Here is a 19,949-nt window from a genome sequence, read left to right as displayed (position 1 = left end):
TAGAATTGGGCAGCCTAAAGGATCCTAGCAACTGGAACACAATTAAAGCCTAGCACTACCCTCGATCCACAACTCATACTGTTGTAGTATATTAAACTCCATCATCGAGTATGTCTAGGACGATGACCTCGTGCCAGTCAAAATGAGTCATCCATTCCTGATTCTCTCAAATCGAAATATCACCTGTATTGTAAACCTAAATCAATAAGAGCATGACATATTTGTATACCATCAAAGGAGTTTCCAGTAAGATGAAAAATGGAGCTGTCAACTGTGCAATGAACTACACAGTATTTGTCCTAAAGGTTCACATGACAAAAAAAACAACCCTTTCTTTTCAGATGAATAGAAGAACTCTTGGAATAAGATAAAAAGGTGACATTAAAGGCAAAGAAAACACAGCTGTAAAGTATATCAGATTAAAAACCACTAAAGACTGTTCATATACAGATGTAATGGTTCGATTTATTTTTTAAAATTTTTTCAACCTAGAAAAATGAATATTTTAAATGTTCGAAATCTATGGTGGTCTTTTCTGACAATATTGGGACCAGTGATTATGACGTCATATCTGGTTTTGACAACTTACATGTATTACACATAGACTACAACATTTCATCATTATATTAAATGTATACACATACGTAAGTATGGATTTATGACTACGTTTGGCAACTGGACCTTGAAACAAGTTATATCAAGCAAAAAAAAAATGGATGCAGTTTCACTGTTACACATCGGTTCACTACAGACCAACGTAGAATCTCATGTTGTAATATCATTTTACTCAGTTAAAAAAAATTCTAAAACAAAAAAAAACAAAAAAATCAAACTATTTTCTTGGTCAGTGACTTATTGTCTTGTATCTGATACATACTTCCTTTTAGTGTTTTCTTAGCTTTTCATATTTGTGTTTGAAATATGTAAGTCCAATCATATACATGTATAGATAACCTCACCTGTTCCTGATTCTCTCGCTGGGTGTTGAGTCGCACCTCGATGCACCTCCGTGTTTCTAGAAAGGCCTGACGCTGAGCCACCTCTGTCGGATAATGTGTGAACATCCCAGCCACATTCACACACATAAAAATAAATATATTTGCTAAAATCTGAAGGAGAAAGAAAAAAGTTCATTTTACATTATTTATCTATTCTCTTAAAGGAGAATAAAACTTTAAAAAATGGCACTACAGGCTGAAAAGAGCACATTTTTTTCTATCTGGTGGTGTCTGCTGCATAATTTTGCGATTTTTCCTCGCCATACACATAAAGCCTGAAAACGGCAAAGCTGGCATAAATCCCTGAGTCCATGGCATTTTCCATCTCTAACACTCTGTAATTTATGCTGGGGGTGTGTTTCTTCTCAGCCAATCAAAGTCGATAAAACTGCTGGCTTGTTCGTGTAAACTCGGAACCTTCGTCCAACATTCTGGTTTCCCTTTTGTCAAACGGTAAATGAGTTATACTGTTCACTACCTTCTGGAAAGAAGAGTTCTACTGGAAATGTACAAACTGCTCTTCAGCGTTTTCTGAAGGCAATTCTCCTCCTAACACAGAAGACTTCAAGACTAGTTCTTAGGCAAAACAGAGTTGCCCACAGCGGACTTTGACGCTGAATGTATTTATAATTTTCCAACTTGAAATACATAATAGAATTTTTTTATGGCATGCACCCGTGACAAAACGCATACTCTATTCAATGGTATTGGTTTGATATTTAAGTTTTCTTGTCCTTTAAATATCCACTTATTCAGGGTTTTAGGCCCTACATTCAAATATATCTCAGTTTAATAATACACAACATGGTGAGCCAGTGGTTTGTTTGGTTTGCCTGTTGAATGAGTGTGGAACACGAAAGTCACAAAAATGTCCAATTGGCATAATCAACACATTACCACATACATCCACAGACCACTACAATAATTCCACGTCCTCAGTCACAGTGGATATATGCCATAATTCCACGTCCTCAGTCACAGTGGATATATGCAATAATTCCACATCCTCAGTCACAGTGGATATATGCAATAATTCCACGTCCTCAGTCACAGTGGATATATGCCATAATTCCACGTCCTCAGTCACAGTGGATATATGCAATAATTCCACGTCCTCAGTCACAGTGGATATATGCAATAATTCCACGTCCTCAGTCACAGTGGATATATGCAATAATTCCACGTCCTCAGTCACAGTGGATATATGCAATAATTCCACATCCTCAGTCACAGTGGATATATGCCATAATTCCACATCCTCAGTCACAGTGGATATATGCAATAATTCCACATCCTCAGTCACAGTGGATATATGCAATAATTTCACATCCTCAGTCACAGTGGATATATGCAATAATTCCACATCCTCAGCCACAGTGGATATATGCAATAATTCCACGTCCTCAATCACAGTGGATATATGCAATAATTCCACATCCTCAGTCACAGTGGATCTATGCAATAATTCCACATCCTCAGCCACAGTGGATATATGCAATAATTCCACGTCCTCAATCACAGTGGATATATGCAATAATTTCACATCCTCAGTCACAGTGGATATATGCAATAATTCCACATCCTCAGCCACAGTGGATATATGCAATAATTCCACATCCTCAGTCACAGTGGATATATGCAATAATTCCACATCCTCAGTCACAGTGGATATAAGCATAGCCATGGATTGCTCCTTGCAAGTTCCACAAATAAAAAAATACAGTACCTATCAACTGGCTTCATTCATCAGATTTATTATTTCAGGTGGCCTTCAGGCTTACAATTGTTAGTACGTCTATATTACTCTACCATCTGGCCACAAATTTGTACTGGTTTTCCTTTATTACTCATCAAAGCGAAATGAATTCTTAAATGAGCAACATTTTTATACAGGTTTAAAATGTCTTGTGAAATACATACAAATAAAGTAGATGAACACAAACAAGTCAATACTACGATTTTAAAAAAAATATATACACCTAATAAACTGAAGCCAACAGATACCCTATCTGTACAAAGACAGCTGCTTAGCTTCAATAATTTGGGGGATATTGAATGTGTGTGTGTAAATCAATATGTCACGGACATCACAGTTAATCTGTCGTAATGCCAACAGGTAACAGACACCTCTGTCAGAAGCTCACACCTCAACGGACCAGTGTGACACCTGCTGAGTACAGTCTATAATTAACCTAATGAGATCGGCTGCCCAGATCACCCCCCCCCCCCCCCCCCCACCAACTCTTCTCACGCACCCTATATCAGACACTGATTACAGTTTACAGCCTGATATGCCAACACTTTTCCCACTTTTTTTATGCCAGGGGTCAAAATGTTTTGATTCTTTGAGCTCTTCAGTGTGATTACCTCGACAAAATTTGAGGTCATCCACTATGTTTGCAATGATTGTGAAATGTATCAAATTCCATTCATCTTATTGCAAAACAACACGGAGGTGAATAACATACAATCACTTTAACGTTGAAGAATATTTGCAATTTACAAAGTTATACTTGTGATGACATCATCAACGTTTTCATTTTGAGAAACAAAGGAATGATCCAACATTACAATATGACCCCTGCATGACCCCCTACGAAGAAAGTCACAGGTGGACATGGTCGAGGAAACTAAGAGTCCAGAGTGAACCACGGACCTTTGGCAAGTAATTGATGAACTTCCCACCGATGGCATATTGTAACCAAAGAACTATCACCCATCAGTCAGCAGATCTGCGTACATATACTGTATCAGTGGAATTTATGTGTCAAAACAAACATCTGTATACCGGCTGTCAACCAATAAGAACGTTCTGGGTCAATAATCACAATGACAAGGCCAATTCCCAAAACGATGTTTAACATAAACTACCAAAGAACTAAGGAAGTACGCTCTGTACATATTTACTTACAGGAGAGTTTTACTCATAGTAAAATTTAAGAAACTTGAAGTGATGGAATAACCTTGATACGCAATTCTTTGCAGTAATAACTTGTGACATTGTTTGAAATCGTCACACAACACTGAGGATCTAGCAAAGGCAGGATACTGCCTGCACACACCATATGCAAGACGTTTCAGTATACTGCTGTCCAAATTAAGATAATTTACAATGCCAAAATTGAAACTATCCCTCTTGTCATACAGTCTGCGAGAGAGGAAACCATTTTGGTCTTAATACAAATATGGGTCCAGATAAGATGTACCATTTGGAGAGTCTGTGGTTTCCATTAAATCCAGTGAACATTGGTAAACATCTTTCACAGCCTTTGCTACATGCATATGTATTGTAAAGCTACCAGATCACCAATATACTGTTTAGTGAATGATAAAGACAAACTTCATGTAAGAAGACCTGAACAGGTTGTATGACAACTGTTGAAAATGACCATAGAAAGGTTGCCGGCAGACTTTCCCATGTACGACCAGAAGGGAAGCCAGAATGAGCTGGGGATTGCATTGGTGAGGGGCTTCTGGGACATTGTGATGGAATACATATATACATGCAGCATGCCAACCAAACATGTTGATGGCATAACCATGCACCATATGATAATCACTTACAGGTACATGCATTAAAAGCATGTTGACATGTACATGTACAGGTATTAAAAGATTGTGTTATTACATTCACCTAGACTCATGATGAAACACAAATGCTCTTCTAAAGGTGGTCATGATGGTGTACATATCCAATTTCATATGTGTGTCCAATTTCAAAGGTGCACATCTCCAATCACTAATGTGTACATATCCAATTTCATACGTGTGTCCAAATTTCAAAGGTGCACATCTCCAATCGCTAAGGTGTACATGGTCATGATGGTGTACATATTCAATTTCATACGTGTGCATGTCCAATTTCAAAGGTGCACATCTCCATCTCTAATGTACATGCCTAATGCCTGTACAAACCTAATTTCGATGGTGTGCATGTCCGAATTCAATGGTGTACGCCTTTAATTTCTAAGGTGTGCATGTCCAATTTTTAAGGTGCACATGAACATGTCCAATCTCTAAGGTGCACATGTGCATGTCCAATTTCAAAGGTGTACATGTCCAATTTCAATGGTGTGCATGTTTGATTTCAAAGGGGCACATTGCCAGTTTCAATGGTGTAATGTACATGTCCAAAATCCAAGGTGTAAAATTTCGAAGATGTACATGTACAATTCACCTGTCAGATGATCATAGCACATGTTATCAATTACATGTACAGGTATGTAAAATTGTATAATGCTACCTGAGCATGACTATACACATACATGTATCAGAAATACGCTTTTCCTTTAGGCAGCTTTTATACACTCAGTTGTTTTATTGATTGATACAAACATGAGAGCTGAATTACAACCATGTACACATGTGCAGTAAATGCATACTATATAAATGTACAGGAAGTTGTTAATCCTAGCCAAGAGCATGAATTTCCTGCCTTAGAGACGATCCTCTTGTGTTTATGTCATTCCTAGCTTCAACAACTGCCAGCAGTGACTTTGATCAGAAAACCATCAAAAAATGAAAACCTAAAAAAACGAAAAAAAATTCCCTCAAGCAGAGCTCACTGAATAATTGACAAGTAACATTATAGAGTCAATGGAACTGATAATCAAGACGGATGTTGTTTTTACTTGTGAATCGCAAAACCAATTTTCGACAGGTCAGCGCTTTACCCTGCGGGCAACATTGCTGCGCATCAGATACCAAGCATGCGATGAAATCGGTGTTACAATTACTTGCACAGGTAGTTGTACAAAAGCCTTTATCTCTTCAGGCATCCGGGTCTATAATGCCATGTATAAGATCTCCACTTACTGGCAGCAGTGAAAAATTATTAAAAATGCATGTACATGAATATATTTATAAACCCAAATCATTGCGAATATACACGCAGATCAACTACAATCGAGCTCACCTGAAATGATAATCAGAAGAAAAGACAACAAAACACACAAGCATAGTAATTTTAGAAAAGGGGTTCATTCAGACCTAAACCAGCATCACAGGTTTAGCCAACTACTCATCCTCTCATCCTGAAGAGGACGAGTGAAACAGAAAACTGGTGCAATTTGAACACCCTATTTTCAGCATTTTTAACATGGGAGAGATAAGTGAAAATGAAATCTGGACACCCTGCAAAATGGCCTCAAATGGATGTTTGACACACTCTTTAACATTTTTGGCTAACCTTTTGACAGACATAGGTATTTTTCATTACCTACATGTACTTTGTATCTGTAACTATGAATCTCAGACCTTTTAATCTACAATTCTTACACGGCCATTTCAGATATACCATTTCAGAGAAACCCGAAACATCTCATGTCATCCATATCCTTGGCTGTTCAATATTAGAGGTGAGACACTCTTTTGTTGTGCGAAGTACAGTCCCCCTTATTATTACAATAAAGGCAACGCATTGTGGCCTCATGGTTGAAACCTTAAGGAATACCGCCAGACGTACATGTACATGTATAGATGTATCAAATTACCACATCCTTGTTGAAAATGGCTTTAAAGTACACGTATATCAGAAATGTCTCGTAATCAGAAGGAAAACAGTGGAACAGATATCTTCTCTGGTGGTAGAAATATCTCGCCTTTAATTTTTTTGAAACTGAGAGCATGGTGGCATTGATTTTCCCTACGTTAGCACTTCTTGGTTATCTACATCACAAAAATAAAAGGTGACTTTTTTTTTTCAACTTTAAATGGGACTTTTTATTAGTACATGCATTTGTACATATACATTTTGTCTAGTGTTGTCTTTTCTTTTAACAGCATTTGCCCATTTATTTAATCAGAACTGTAGGCAAGCCTCCTTGTATTTATTTAACTCAACATTTATTCATCTATCTATTTATTTGATTGGTGTTTTCATGCCGTACTCGAGAATACTTCGCTTACAAGACCTTGCCCAGCATTATGGTGCGAGAAAAACCAGGCAGAGTCTGGGAGAAACCCATGACCATGTTCTGGTCACCTCCAAAAATGTACATACACTGTAGTACACATGTCATTGTAATTCTTCAGCCTTTTCACATGTTTGCAAGTTGTTTATTCAAGCTATTACTCTTAAGGCATCATTCTTCATAGATTGATAAAACCATACTTTTTGTGAAACCCTGAAACTGGCCAATCCGACCAATGCAGTTTTGTCTCCAAAATTATATTAAAAAAATGCATAAATTGCACTAAAATTTGCTCATCCATACGTGAAAAGGATAAGGAATTACGGTACAACAGTTTACAAGTATATCTGAGCTACATGTAAGAGATGCTTCGTTAAAGCTTACACATGTGTACAGTCTGAATGCCTTTACTAGCTTGTTCATTTCTTTAGGGTTCTTCTTTTTTTTTTTTTTTTTTGCGCATTTTTTTGCGAGTTTTACACTGGTGCTAATTTACAGCATTTGCGTTCTAAAATTCAAACTCTTCTGAAGTAACTGTATAGTAATATTAAATGCACAACAAAAAGCATGAAAGGGATAGATAAAAAAAAAAATCATACTTTTATGAAGTGACTTACCTGCTTCCAGAGAAAGGAGTCGTGGTGATTGACAGCAACAACACAGGTGATATGTATCACAGAGAGAAATAGTCCCGAGCCCACCGCCAGACGCATGCGCACCGGCAGCAGAGAGTACACCATATAAATGAAGAAGACAGTGCACCAGACGCCATTAGAGGCACTGCGCGGGTCACTGTCCACCGCAATCAAAATGACCATGACTAACAGAAGACTCACAATCACATAGCACATCACAACCAGCTGTATTTGATTAAATGCTCCCCTATTGCACAGAATCTCCATGGCAATAAACAGTATCACAAAAACACCCAGAGTTACCCCCCTTGCCGGGACAGTGGCGCCGCCAATGTAGTAGAAGATAATGAGAAGGACACTGACGATGCACACAAGCGCCATCAACACAGTCAAATTCGTCTGGTTCAGTTTGAAAAAATATCTCTGATACAGTCGCTCTAGCTTGGGTGTTTTAAACTTCTTAGAACGGAATATTTTCGCAATAGTCCTCTTGTCACACGTGAAGTTCTGACTCACAAGTTCTTCCTCGTCCAATTTGAACGGTTTCACTTTGGTCCCCTTCCGACGGGACTCCTTGGCTTGCGCCTCGTAGTGTTCTTGAGCACGCTCCCATGCCGACTTGCGCGCCATAGAGTTCGCTGTAGCCGGTCTTGAACTCACTGGTGACACTTTGTTCCGGGCATTGTTATCAGTGTTAATAGGCAATGAGTCGGGCAGTATGTGTATATTTTCTGTACTAACATCCTGGACGACGTTACCATGGAATGTGCCATTCTGATTGGTCTTTTGGCTACCACCTTGTCCGGCCACCACGGGATGCAAAGCCTGCCCGTTGCCCTCGACCTCAACTATCCCCCCTGGGGATTTGCTGTTGTCATGGTGATCCCCGCTGGCCCCTCCCTTTTTGTCTCCGCCGGAGGCCGTCATCATGAGGATCTAGAACATACGACCAATTACCATATAAAGTACGGGAACATCTGTACAGCATTTACATCTACATTTTAACAGCAACAAACTTCTCCAAACTGTCCCCATTACTTTACACTAACGTGTATAATACGTATGTGTAACCCGAATTCCTTAAACTTTTTGCATAAAAAAAGGGCAACTCTGAATTCAATTTACAAAAATGCACTTATATACAAAATTTGATTTTGGAGACATACAGTATTTACATTGATTTGACTGACCCTTTTCAGGGCTCTGCACAAATTTTATTATTCTATATATAATAATGCCCTCACAGTGTCCAATTGATGAGCTACAAGGAAATCCTAAACAACATCAAGGAGTACACGAATAGTAGGCACAAAAATGACTTCAATTTTTTGGCCAACTGAATCACCATGCTGCGGGAAGTGTAACACAGAAGGGTGATTTAATGCTTTAAGCACGTCATTTACGAGAACCTGTGACAAGACTTGAGTCAAATGGTTGTACGCAGTTCAAGACTTGAGTCAACAGATTGTACGCAGTTCAAGACTTGAGTCAACTGGTTGTACGCAGTTCAGGTCACTTGCAGTTGCTGATAGACATATGCCTGATTATTGTATCAGTAAATACATCCAGACTAAAGTACACGTAGCGTCGCATTTTTTTTTTTTTTGGCATACACAAGCTGTAAATAACATCTGACACAACAGTCGAGCTGATATGAGCTGGGTCTTGAAGGATCCTTGTACATGAAATGCTTGGTTTTTATTTCTGAACATGCAGTTTAGGATGTGGCCTAAAAAAAGATGCTTTTAAGTACAAAAAGGCCTCCTAGCATACTTAAGGCATAACAATGGCGTTAAACTACAGTTTTCCTATTTAAGGTCCCAGTGGGAAGTCTGGAAATTAGGTAGACTGCTGTGGTGACGTCAATGGTGATATATGCAGCTGTCACAACAACTTTGTTTTGGGAGGAACCCATTCGGAGGTGCCAAACTGGTCCTGTGTTTTGGGAAACCCCATATGGAGGTGCCAAACTGGTCCTGTGTGTTGGGAGAACCCCATTTGGAGGTGCCAAACTGGTCCTGTGTGTTGGGAGAAGCCCATTTGGAGGTGCCAAACTGGTCCTGTGTTTTGGAAGAAGCCCATTTGGAGGTGCCAAACTGGTCCTGTGTTTTGGGAGAAGCCCATTTGGAGGTGCCAGACTGGTCCTGTGGATTGGGAAACCCCATTTGGAGGTGCCAAACTGGTCCTGTGTGTTGGGAGAACCCCATTTGGAGGTGCCAAACTGGTCCTATGTTTCAGTATGTTCATCGATGATATTATTTCCAATCATTGCTGAGCACTGATCAAAAATATGCATAAAACGGAGGGGTTAATACTACGAAATTTAAAATAATGCCTCAAAAATGAAAAATACTTCTCATTGCTGTGCATATCTTTCTTCATTTTCCATAAAACCATAATTATACAAGTCATGTGGTAACTTTTCTTATACAGTATCCTTTAAATTCCGGTGTATGCTGAGCTTTATATGAAGATCCAGCCCCAACATTCTCAACCCACATGTGTTAAATTCACTGGATCCCACATTTTAACCCACACTGTAACCCACATATGTAGATGTACCCTGTATTTTTTTTTTTGGCACAAAAATGTTTTATGATGTTTTCATCTTGCATAATGACGAAATAACAACATGCATTCTTGCCAGTAAAATTTCCAAACTACAGTTAATAATACCCCAACCAGGAATTTGTCCTGGACTTTCCTTCTTTTTTTTTCTTACTTCTGTTCTCCTGTCTAGGTAGACAACTCCGTAAATTCATTTTGAATACACATAGATAGCATGAAAAGGGCAAAAAGCTTAAAAAAATATTCTGAATTCATGAAAGAATCCTTGCAAACAAAATTATTAGGCTGAAAAATACCGCTAATGTTGTTCATGATGATACCGATAAAGAAACCTTGCAAGTTTCTTCTAGATTTAAACAGGTCGAACATGTGCTTGGAACATAGAAACAACAATCCGACTGTAAGAACCTGCAGGTCTGACAAGGTTCAAACCAAATCTTTCAGTAATTTAATGCTATTATTTTAACAGTATACTAATCAGTGCATTTGAAGAAATATTGTGTATTAAATCTAAAATTAAATATATCAAAACCTCAAGTATCAAACCTCAGCAAATGACAGTCATGTACAATGTGCATCCCTTCCAGTATGTCTACAGAAAGATTCACATATACACGCAGATCTACATGTAACATGCGAAAGACAGATAAAAGATATCATATTAGATATAAAATATCAGCAGTAATACAGAAAACTACAGGTACATGTTGTGCATTGTGCTTCACTGGCAACGCGCTTCCTTCCTTGTATGCGTTCGCGTTATTTTCACCTTTCTGATGTGCGTAGGGCTAAACACATGACACGTTTCAAAAATTCATAACAAAAAGTTCATAACAAGATTCTCTAGTTACGATTACTGTGACTGCATGTAACACATACACGTACATGGTCTGTCTCAGCCTCACAGCTTACATGTCAGATCTGTCGTATTCTGATATTACTTCCCACCTGGGGTGCAGACAAGCGGGCTTATAAAGCACCATACCCTGATCCTTGGTTGTCACATGTCCTTCGTATTACATGCACATGGTCTTCAATGATAAAACATGCCAAAACTGGGTCAAATAACTAAAAATAACTCCATGTTTATTCCTTGAGCTGGTTGACAAGCCAGGAATTTCTACTTTTCAAATAGGTCAGTTGGTATTATACAGGAACAGTGAAAAATTACAAAAATTGAGGGGGGGTGGGGGTTGGGGTGGGGGCGATGCAGTAGAAGTAGTATCCCTCAGTATGCCTAAGCCTCCCCTACTTTAATCAACACCCCCCCCCCCCCAACCCACAACTACATCCCACCTGCCACCCCCGAGTTCCGGCACCAGCCCCTGTACATACCAACATCAGCCAACAACCCTACAGTCACAATATCTACCTCCACCATTGTTACCGACATTCTATACATCTACTTATACCCTGTAAAACTGTAAACCACTTCTTAATAGCCATGAGAATGTTAAGCCTACGTGTACACTGTAGTTTAAAAAGATGTTTTATGGCTCATAGACTTCCCTGAGGATATCAGTTAAATGTCATATTCCTCCTTTGTATATATTGCCTCTTTGTATATGTTATATTTGTATAACTTTAATATAATGTAATGCAAGGATGTATTGCAGGATATACATTAGTGTAAAAATCCTAAGCCACCTAAATCATAAAGCTATACCCTTACACAGTCATGCCTTTTTTTTATATTTCGCATGCTTCATTAGGTGATCTTCATTTTCAATGTGTTCCGCACTAATAATCCCAATAGGCTTTTGTGGGGTCTCAGGAGTTAATACAGATTTTAGCTGAGAGAAGGACAGGATTTTATGTTAGGTGCCAACCATAGGTTTAGCCAGTTGGGGGGGGGGGGGGGGGCAGAGTGTCTTTAAGACATCCTATTCTGAGAAAATGTACAAAGGTGGGATAGGGCAAAAATAGGAGAAAATGGAAATGAGATGGCCTGATTTCTAATTCTGGCTAAATCTATGGTGCAAACGGCGGCATCGAGTCAACAGACGGATGTATATACAATCTAACAACAGCCATTAAATAACACCCGTTATCTACGCTAGTTTGCGAGAGTACCCACCTTTTCCCCCCCCCATATCTGTGTGAACTCGCTAGACCTCTGAAATGCCGATTGGGCTTACAGGTGTACATTTTCCATGCATTCTGTTCTCCTAGGTGTACATTTCACATTAAAAGTGCAAAACCAAGCGTTAATTGTAAGCTTTTCCTTGGCTGTACAAACTGAACAATTTAACAACGGACAATGCACTATTTATTCTGGGGTAAGTGTATGTAAAGTGTACATAACCCAATAAATGTACTGATTTCATGTTTCATGTAATACAAAAGTCTTGTTTCTCTGAAAAACAATAGCTTTATCTTGACTCAATACTTTACCATTTTTTATTTTGCCATCATCATCATCCATACATTAATTTGTCTCTAATCCATTAGAATGCCATCCACCTTCGCCATACTTATATTAATTAGCCTACACATGCTTTCATTCAGGTGAAAGTAGCTAATCTGCTTTATCTCCTCATTTACATACACAGATCTACCTAGTTTTTAAGCTATATTTTCTCCTTAGATAATTCGGAACAGATCTAAGGCTTACGTCATTACCTCAAGTGCTCTGGAAACCACCATTTTATAAAGTACCGGTACATTATATAATACATAATGCACACATACAGATCATTAAAAGACTGTATAAATAATATACTATTATTGTCAGCATACTGGTAATGCACAAGTACAGGCAATTCTGCGTAATTTGATGAAGATTCCGGCAGACAATGGAAAGTTAGAATAACTGTATTACAAATTAAAATCCTGTTAATTCTTCACTGAAAACATGTGTACCCATAGTGCCATGAGTCTAAAATGGAGCATCATTCCACTTATACATATTCTAAATGAAAGCAGATTAAAATTCCTCCACCACACCTGTAGTCACAACGCCAGGAGACAGCTAGTGCTTAGCATTGGCTACAGGTAGACGACAGCATTGTCCACCTTTTCGATCAGCTCTGGTAGGCTTACATACATATATCGAGACCAGCGTTCACCTTACCTGCACATCACCGTTCTCTTATCACACCCTAGATCCCAGTCTATGAATTCCATTCTAGCCAAGCTCAGCGCATGCTGAGAACATCGATTAGGGGCCAGAGATCGAGGGCTATAAGCAGAGAGTCGATATCAGCACTGATTTCCTTCGCTATAAAATAAATCCAGTTCTACTATAATAGTCGCAGTCTTAACAATACACCGTCAATAACACTGACAGTGCTTCATCGAGGGACCGTTTTCCGTCAGCTTTTTAATTCCCCAAAACAGACAACACTGGCCGATCTCTTGGGTTTCACTCAACAACTGAATCTCCGATCGAAATGTTTCCTTTCTCATTCCGACCGGTAAAGTCTCGATAGACGGTACCCCCATTCATGACGATGAGAGTGGAAGATGAGAGATGACGCTATCAGCATCTGCCTCTGGACTACACAGTGCTGCTTCCTTAACTCCGCGACCACACCTGTCTGTTGATTGGTTCAAATAGCTGCCAGCTGTTCCAGCAGAGGGACTCACTCCCGTGTCTTATGCAAATTAAGGCGCCTTGTAGAGTCATTGTCTTCAACAGGTGATTTCTTGCATAAGGGTTTACCGGCAGTATAATCCGATTTTATGTAATTAGGCCTACATGAGTGTGTACAAATGTTTGCAATTAGCGCTCGGCATGGCATAATTTCACCTGGGACAAATCATTAGATATCACTATAATAAAGGTACGGTAATGTTGACCACATAGTACATGTAAGCCTGTAGGGCCTATATACTGTAAGATGAATATAGGTCTACAATATATACTGGCATACTGCGGTCGGTAAATATATTTGTATAAAATTCAAAATCTAAGATGCTTTTCGATATAAAGGCGTACATATTTGTTTATACAGCTTATTTCTATGTTCTTCGACTTGCAACAGGTAGGCCTATATGGACGTGTGCGATATTAGAAATATTTTGTGGGGCATCGCAGCTATATTGCTGTCAGGCCTACATTATACACTTTCGGATGAGGAAGGGACAGGTCAATTTCACGATAATATTCGGCTTGTCTATAGTGAGCAATGCTGTCAGTTTGAATTACTACATATACGTCTTCAAATATATCTCGATGCTCTAATTTTACTTTCCATGCCAATGTCTTTTGTTTTACTTTCTTCCAATGGAACTTTGTGAAATCTATATCAATCTGTGAAAAAGAGGGGTAGGCCTATATACAGTAATTGTAAATACATGCACTACACGTATAAGCCTACATGCTGGTTACGCGATGTAGAACATCCAATGCTATGGCTGTTACTCTCCCTGTGACACCGATACATGACCTTTTCTGGCTGGTATAGTGCTATTTCACCAAATTGGATATGACCAGAAATTTTCGTGATAGGAGTGTGATATATATATACATTAAATCAGAAATAGAAGTTTGAAAGATTTTGAATAATACCTATTAGAGGGTTAGGCCTATCAATTTTGTCTTATTAATGTTCGAGTTTAAAGATTTCTGCTCTCTAAGTGCTGCCAACAGTGAAGCATCATGCCGAAAACACCAGACATTACACCCCACTCAGTCACATTATGATGACACCGGGCCAACCAGTCCCGTTTTCTAGCTCTAAACTCTCAGTGCTGGGCGCCAAGCAAAAAGTACCACTTTTAAAGTCTTTGGTACGAAACGACTCGCGGTTTGATCCCGGGTCTCCCGACTTCGAGAATGTGGGTCTAACCATTATAGGCCACCGAAGCTATCCCAGCAAAATAGATTATACATGTGTTATCGCAACGCCTATTATGTTATATATGACAGGCTTGTTCAGTTATTCCAACTGCTTTTGTTTATTAGACCTACATTGATGTAACTGTGTATTGCGAGTGAATGTCTATAACTGCATACACTAATATGATGTTTTAATGGCATACGCTAAATCTTTTCTGCTACACTCAAAAAATTAATCTGTTAATTTAACGGAAAGTCTGTTGTCTGAGTGATGCTAGAATGTATTCTTTTATTGTTATTGTTATTCAACTATACATTATATCCTGTTATTTTAATAGTATCTTTGTGTTGAGTTTATAGAATATATAAATGTGTTATATTTTACAGAATAATCTTTTACAACAGTAGAATACATTCTAGTATCACTCAGACAACAGACATTCTGTTAAAATATACATTAATATTCACGTGACCGAGACGGTTAGCACGCCAGCGCGGCGCAATGGCCCAGGAGATTCTGAGGTCGCTGTGAGTTCAAGACCAACTTATGTTGGTTTCCTCTGCTCTCGAAACCCCTTCTAGCAACCTGCGAATGGTCGTAGTTTCCCCCGGGCTCTTCCCGATTTCCTCGAACCATAATGCTGGTCAACGTGGTATAAGTGAAATATTCTTGACAAAGTAAAACACCAATCAAAAAAACAAATAAATCTTATAGCGTATAATTAACCCTGAAAAATTACAGCCTTGACTCAGTAATGGTACATGTCAGAGTATCCTTTTAGTCCAATACAATCTTTATGCTGAATTAAATAATAGGATATGTGTGTTATATGTAACAGAACAATATTATATGTGTGTTATATGTAACAGAATAATAGGATATTTGTGTTATGTGTAACAGAATAATAGGATATGTGTGTTATATGTAACAGAATAATAGGATACGCGTGTTATATGTAACAGAATAATAGGATATGTGCGTTATCTGTAACAGAATAATAGGATATGCGTGTTATCTGTAAGAGTATAATGTAGCATCACTCAGGCAACAAACATTCTGTTGTCCATGATGTACACTTTTATAGCAAGCTGTTTACTAGCAAATACACGGATTCTCTCTAAAATTTTCTTATTACGCTACTATGTAGTCCTTGGGCAATGAATGTTAATACATCATTTGCTATTTTACTTGCACGGGAAACAGTCCATCAAATGCCTGATTAGATTCTTTCAATGAATTATAGATTACGTCTTAACGATAAATATTGCAGTATACATTAGACTACATTAGACGCAAAACCTTACATCGTGTATGGCATTAAACTCGAATGGCCTTCAAAACTGATCGCCCAAGGGCACGTCTCCACCGGTGTTTTAAAGCTGCAACACTTTAACCTATGTAGATGGTACTGTTTTTAGCGTGATTACGTATTCATGTCAATCGAGCGATACATTTACATATGATCAAAGGCATTATTCATCTTTACAATTTAACGCCTCAAAACATTATCTTGTTATATCCATTGCCCAAACCACACACATAGAGCTTACCCATACGTTATTTCTTAAACGATCCAATACGAAATGGAACTTGAAACAAAAAAAAAGACAAAAGAAATAACCTTGCGGGATCCAAGGTTGTGGGATTTGTTAATAATAATAATAATAATAATGATAATGATAATAATAATAATAATCTGTCTCACACACTTTGCTAGTAGACTCATAACGAACATGAACGTAAACCAAATGAGGGTGCACATATATAACATGTGGCGGGACTCTTGGTATACGAGTCTGCTTGTTAAATACTTTCAAAACATTATCATGTGATATGTTAAATTTAGCAGAAATTCTATTGTCTGAGTGATGACAACAGATTACATTCGGGGACCCCCATAACCGATGTGGTTAGTGTGTCAGCGCGGCGCAATGACCTTAGACCCTCTCACCAATACGGTCGCTGCGAGTTCAAGTCGCGCTCTTGCTGGTTTCCTCTCCGGTCGTACGTGGACAGGTCTGTCAGCAAGAATGGATGGTCGTTGGTTTCCTCCGAGCTAGGCCCGGTATTCTCTCACCTAACAAGCTCCAAAGGAGCACTGAAAAAACGTGGTGTGGGTATACTTTTTTCTTTCTCTTTAAGTAAAGTAAGAATTCAGCATGTTATCTCTTTAAGACCACAGGAAATTTGAAATTTATGAAACTCCAAGTATATAGGTGGGGCTTTGGTGGGGCTTGGGTTGGTGGGGGGGGGGGGGGGGGGAGTATCTTTCGGATGTCATCTCCGAGGCTGGGGTTGAATCAAAGGGTGTGATGTGGACAGAGGGACAGCATGGAGGATACATGGAGATGGAAAAAAAACAACAAACGCGAAAACAATGCCTGGCTGATGCCAACTGCGTGCAACACTTCAGTTATTTGAATAGTAAAACAAGAGCGTTGGGACGCTGTCAACATTCAGGGCAAGTGTTACTTTGTTTAGTGGTTTTGTAAGCGCTTGTATGATTTCACATGTATAGATTTATATTGTAATATATGAGGCTTTAGCACTTCTGTTAGCACTTGCATAATTTCACACGTATAGATTTAGAGACGGCAATATATGAAGCTTTGTTCACATGCGTTTATAAAACGTGACGTTAATTAAATCAGAAAGCGCATGCCATTAGAAGATGGGGCATGTACTTTGATTTGTTAACAAAAATGCCCTTTGTTGGAAAGGACCTTTTACGGTAAGGCAAGGAATCGACCCGCGAGAGGTACGATAAGAAAGTGCAAATTTCAAAATCCCAGTACAATTCTGTAAACTTTCGCATCAAAAATATAAAACTTTGTCGAATCGCCCATAAAAATGACATCGCCATAGAAGAGTTTGTTTCTGAGTAAAAACCCGCTAAAAAAAATGCACTCTCGATTATTGGTTGAAATGAAGCACTGTGTTTTGAGATCGACGTTAACCAGACAAATAGTTTTACTGAAACTTTCACGTATGTATTACTGAGTGCTTTGAAAGTTTCGTTTTGGTTAAGTTTTGTTTCCATATGTGAACCTAAACTTTATAGCGTTTTGTCATCTGGTCAAGGAATCTTTGGCAGGGTGAGTTAGTGAAGTCACTCAGGAGAAGAGCAAGTACTTAGAGAAAGAGTTCGAGTCCCAATGTTTATTATATTCAAACTGGAAACACACTTTTGTTTGAGTTGATATTCGTGTTAAAAGAAATGGCCTTACGAAGGTAAGTCGTTACTAACAGCTATATATTTGAGTTTCGCTTCTTGTGGTGTACAGCTTCTGGGGCCGATTCTCTGCCTTACCATACAAAGTCGACTGTAGCTATACGTCAGGAGGTTCGCGATCACTGCCATGCAGGATAGGGGTCATGTATTAAAGGTGAAAGAATCTATGTATTTTACTAGATTGGTGTTATACGCCATACTCAAAAATATTTCACTCATACGACGGCGGTGGGTGGAAACTGGGCGTGGTGGTGGTGGTGGGGGTGGGGTGGGTGGAGGCTGGGAACCCAAGTCCATCCGCATGTTGCTGGCAGACATTCCCACATACAGCCGGTGAGGAAACCAGCATGAGCTGCAATTGAACGCACAGCTATCACCTTGGTGACAGGCTCCTGGGTCATTGCGCCGTGCTGGCATGCTAACCGTTCGGCCACGGGGGGGGCTCTCCGAAATATTCTCATGTTAATAGTGAACGAGTCATAGTTGTTAAAAAGCAGTTACAGACAGCGACATTGAAAGGCGCTATACTCAAATGTAAGAAGCAAAAGAAAACATTTGTTTTCGCTTTTTTGAAAACAAGGCAAAGATGATGAAAGTTATTATTATTGCAAGCCGTCATTCCGTTTCAACGCATAGCCGTGACTGAAAATGCTCCTGTGCGAAGTGTTCTTTGTTCAAACACGTGAAGTAAAATTAAAAAAGCTTTCTCAGTATTCTGAACCCGAAGGAAACAATAAGTACACAACATTCGAGTTAGCACCATTTTGTTGTACTATACTATTATGAGTCTACCCCTACCACATCGACAATATTTAACCTGGCAGTAGGCGAGATCGCACAAAATCTCCGATATTCATTTATATATTTATTTATTTGATTGGTGATTTACACCATACTCGAGAATATTTAACTTATACGCATTGGTGAGGGGCTCCTGGGTCATCGCGTACAAAGTGCGTGTAAATTAGAGAAAAAGAAAATAACCCATCACACACCGTGGGTTTGACCAATGGAATCTCAAGACAGCTTTATGAATATTCATGAGGTATAAAAATATTGTATGGACACTCCCTTCAGGCTTCTATACATACACCTTATAAAAGAAAATACGTCAAACACCTTAAATAGAGAACTAAACTTAAAGGTCAGTGCCTTTAAAAAGCAAAGGTATTTCAGGCTTTCTAATCCCACAGCCCACGGTAATTAGCACCAGTTGTTCCCAGGCTAGAATCACATTTATATATACCTTAAGACAAAATGTGTGTAACCGTTGAATAAAGAAACTTGAACGTCAGTATCTTTAACAAAGAGGGACAATTTAGACTTGCTAATCCAAAATGTCCCGATAGTTAACACCAATTTTTCCCAGACTAGTACAACAAACGTAACGTCTGCCTGCAACCTGTGGATGCTCGTGGGTTTCCCCCGGGCTCTGCCCGGTTTACACCCACCATAATGCTGGTCGCCGTCGTATAAGTCAAATATTCTTGAGTACGGCGTAAAACACCAATCAAACAACAACAAACAAACGTAACAAGTCGAGATGCATTCGTCGGCTTCCAGTGAAAGCTGGAAAACAGTCTATACATGCAGGCTGTTCACACAGGGAATCCGAATCACTGAACACTCGAAGTCCGAACTACACATGTACATCTATCATCTATTTGTTGCTTTATTCTGTATTTACTTATTTGATTGATGTTTATCAGAGATAATAAATTTATGTATGACTGCGGTCAGGTTTATGGGCGGGGGAAACCGGGATGCCTAGAGTAAATAACCGTATTTAGGTTTCCGGTACTTGCAGGAACAAGTCGTCG

The 19,949-nt window shown here is 38.9% G+C and overlaps 1 protein-coding gene across 1 annotated transcript in view; it reads right to left on the bottom strand.

The window, feature by feature from the left end:
- The window catches only part of LOC135477448 (adenylate cyclase type 6-like), an 87,161-nt gene that overhangs the window by 47,097 nt on the left and 20,115 nt on the right, over window positions 1–19,949 (bottom strand). Inside the window, 2 exon segments of the mRNA XM_064757554.1 lie at window positions 960–1,109; window positions 7,528–8,481. Coding sequence (XP_064613624.1) covers window positions 960–1,109; window positions 7,528–8,481 — 1,104 coding nt within the window.

This window comes from Liolophura sinensis, chromosome 11 (genome assembly GCF_032854445.1).
Source record: "Liolophura sinensis isolate JHLJ2023 chromosome 11, CUHK_Ljap_v2, whole genome shotgun sequence".
Classification (NCBI taxonomy): Eukaryota; Metazoa; Mollusca; class Polyplacophora; order Chitonida; family Chitonidae; genus Liolophura; species Liolophura sinensis.
The sequence above is the reverse complement of the archived record's forward strand: the minus strand, read 5'-3'. Positions and strand labels throughout refer to the sequence as shown.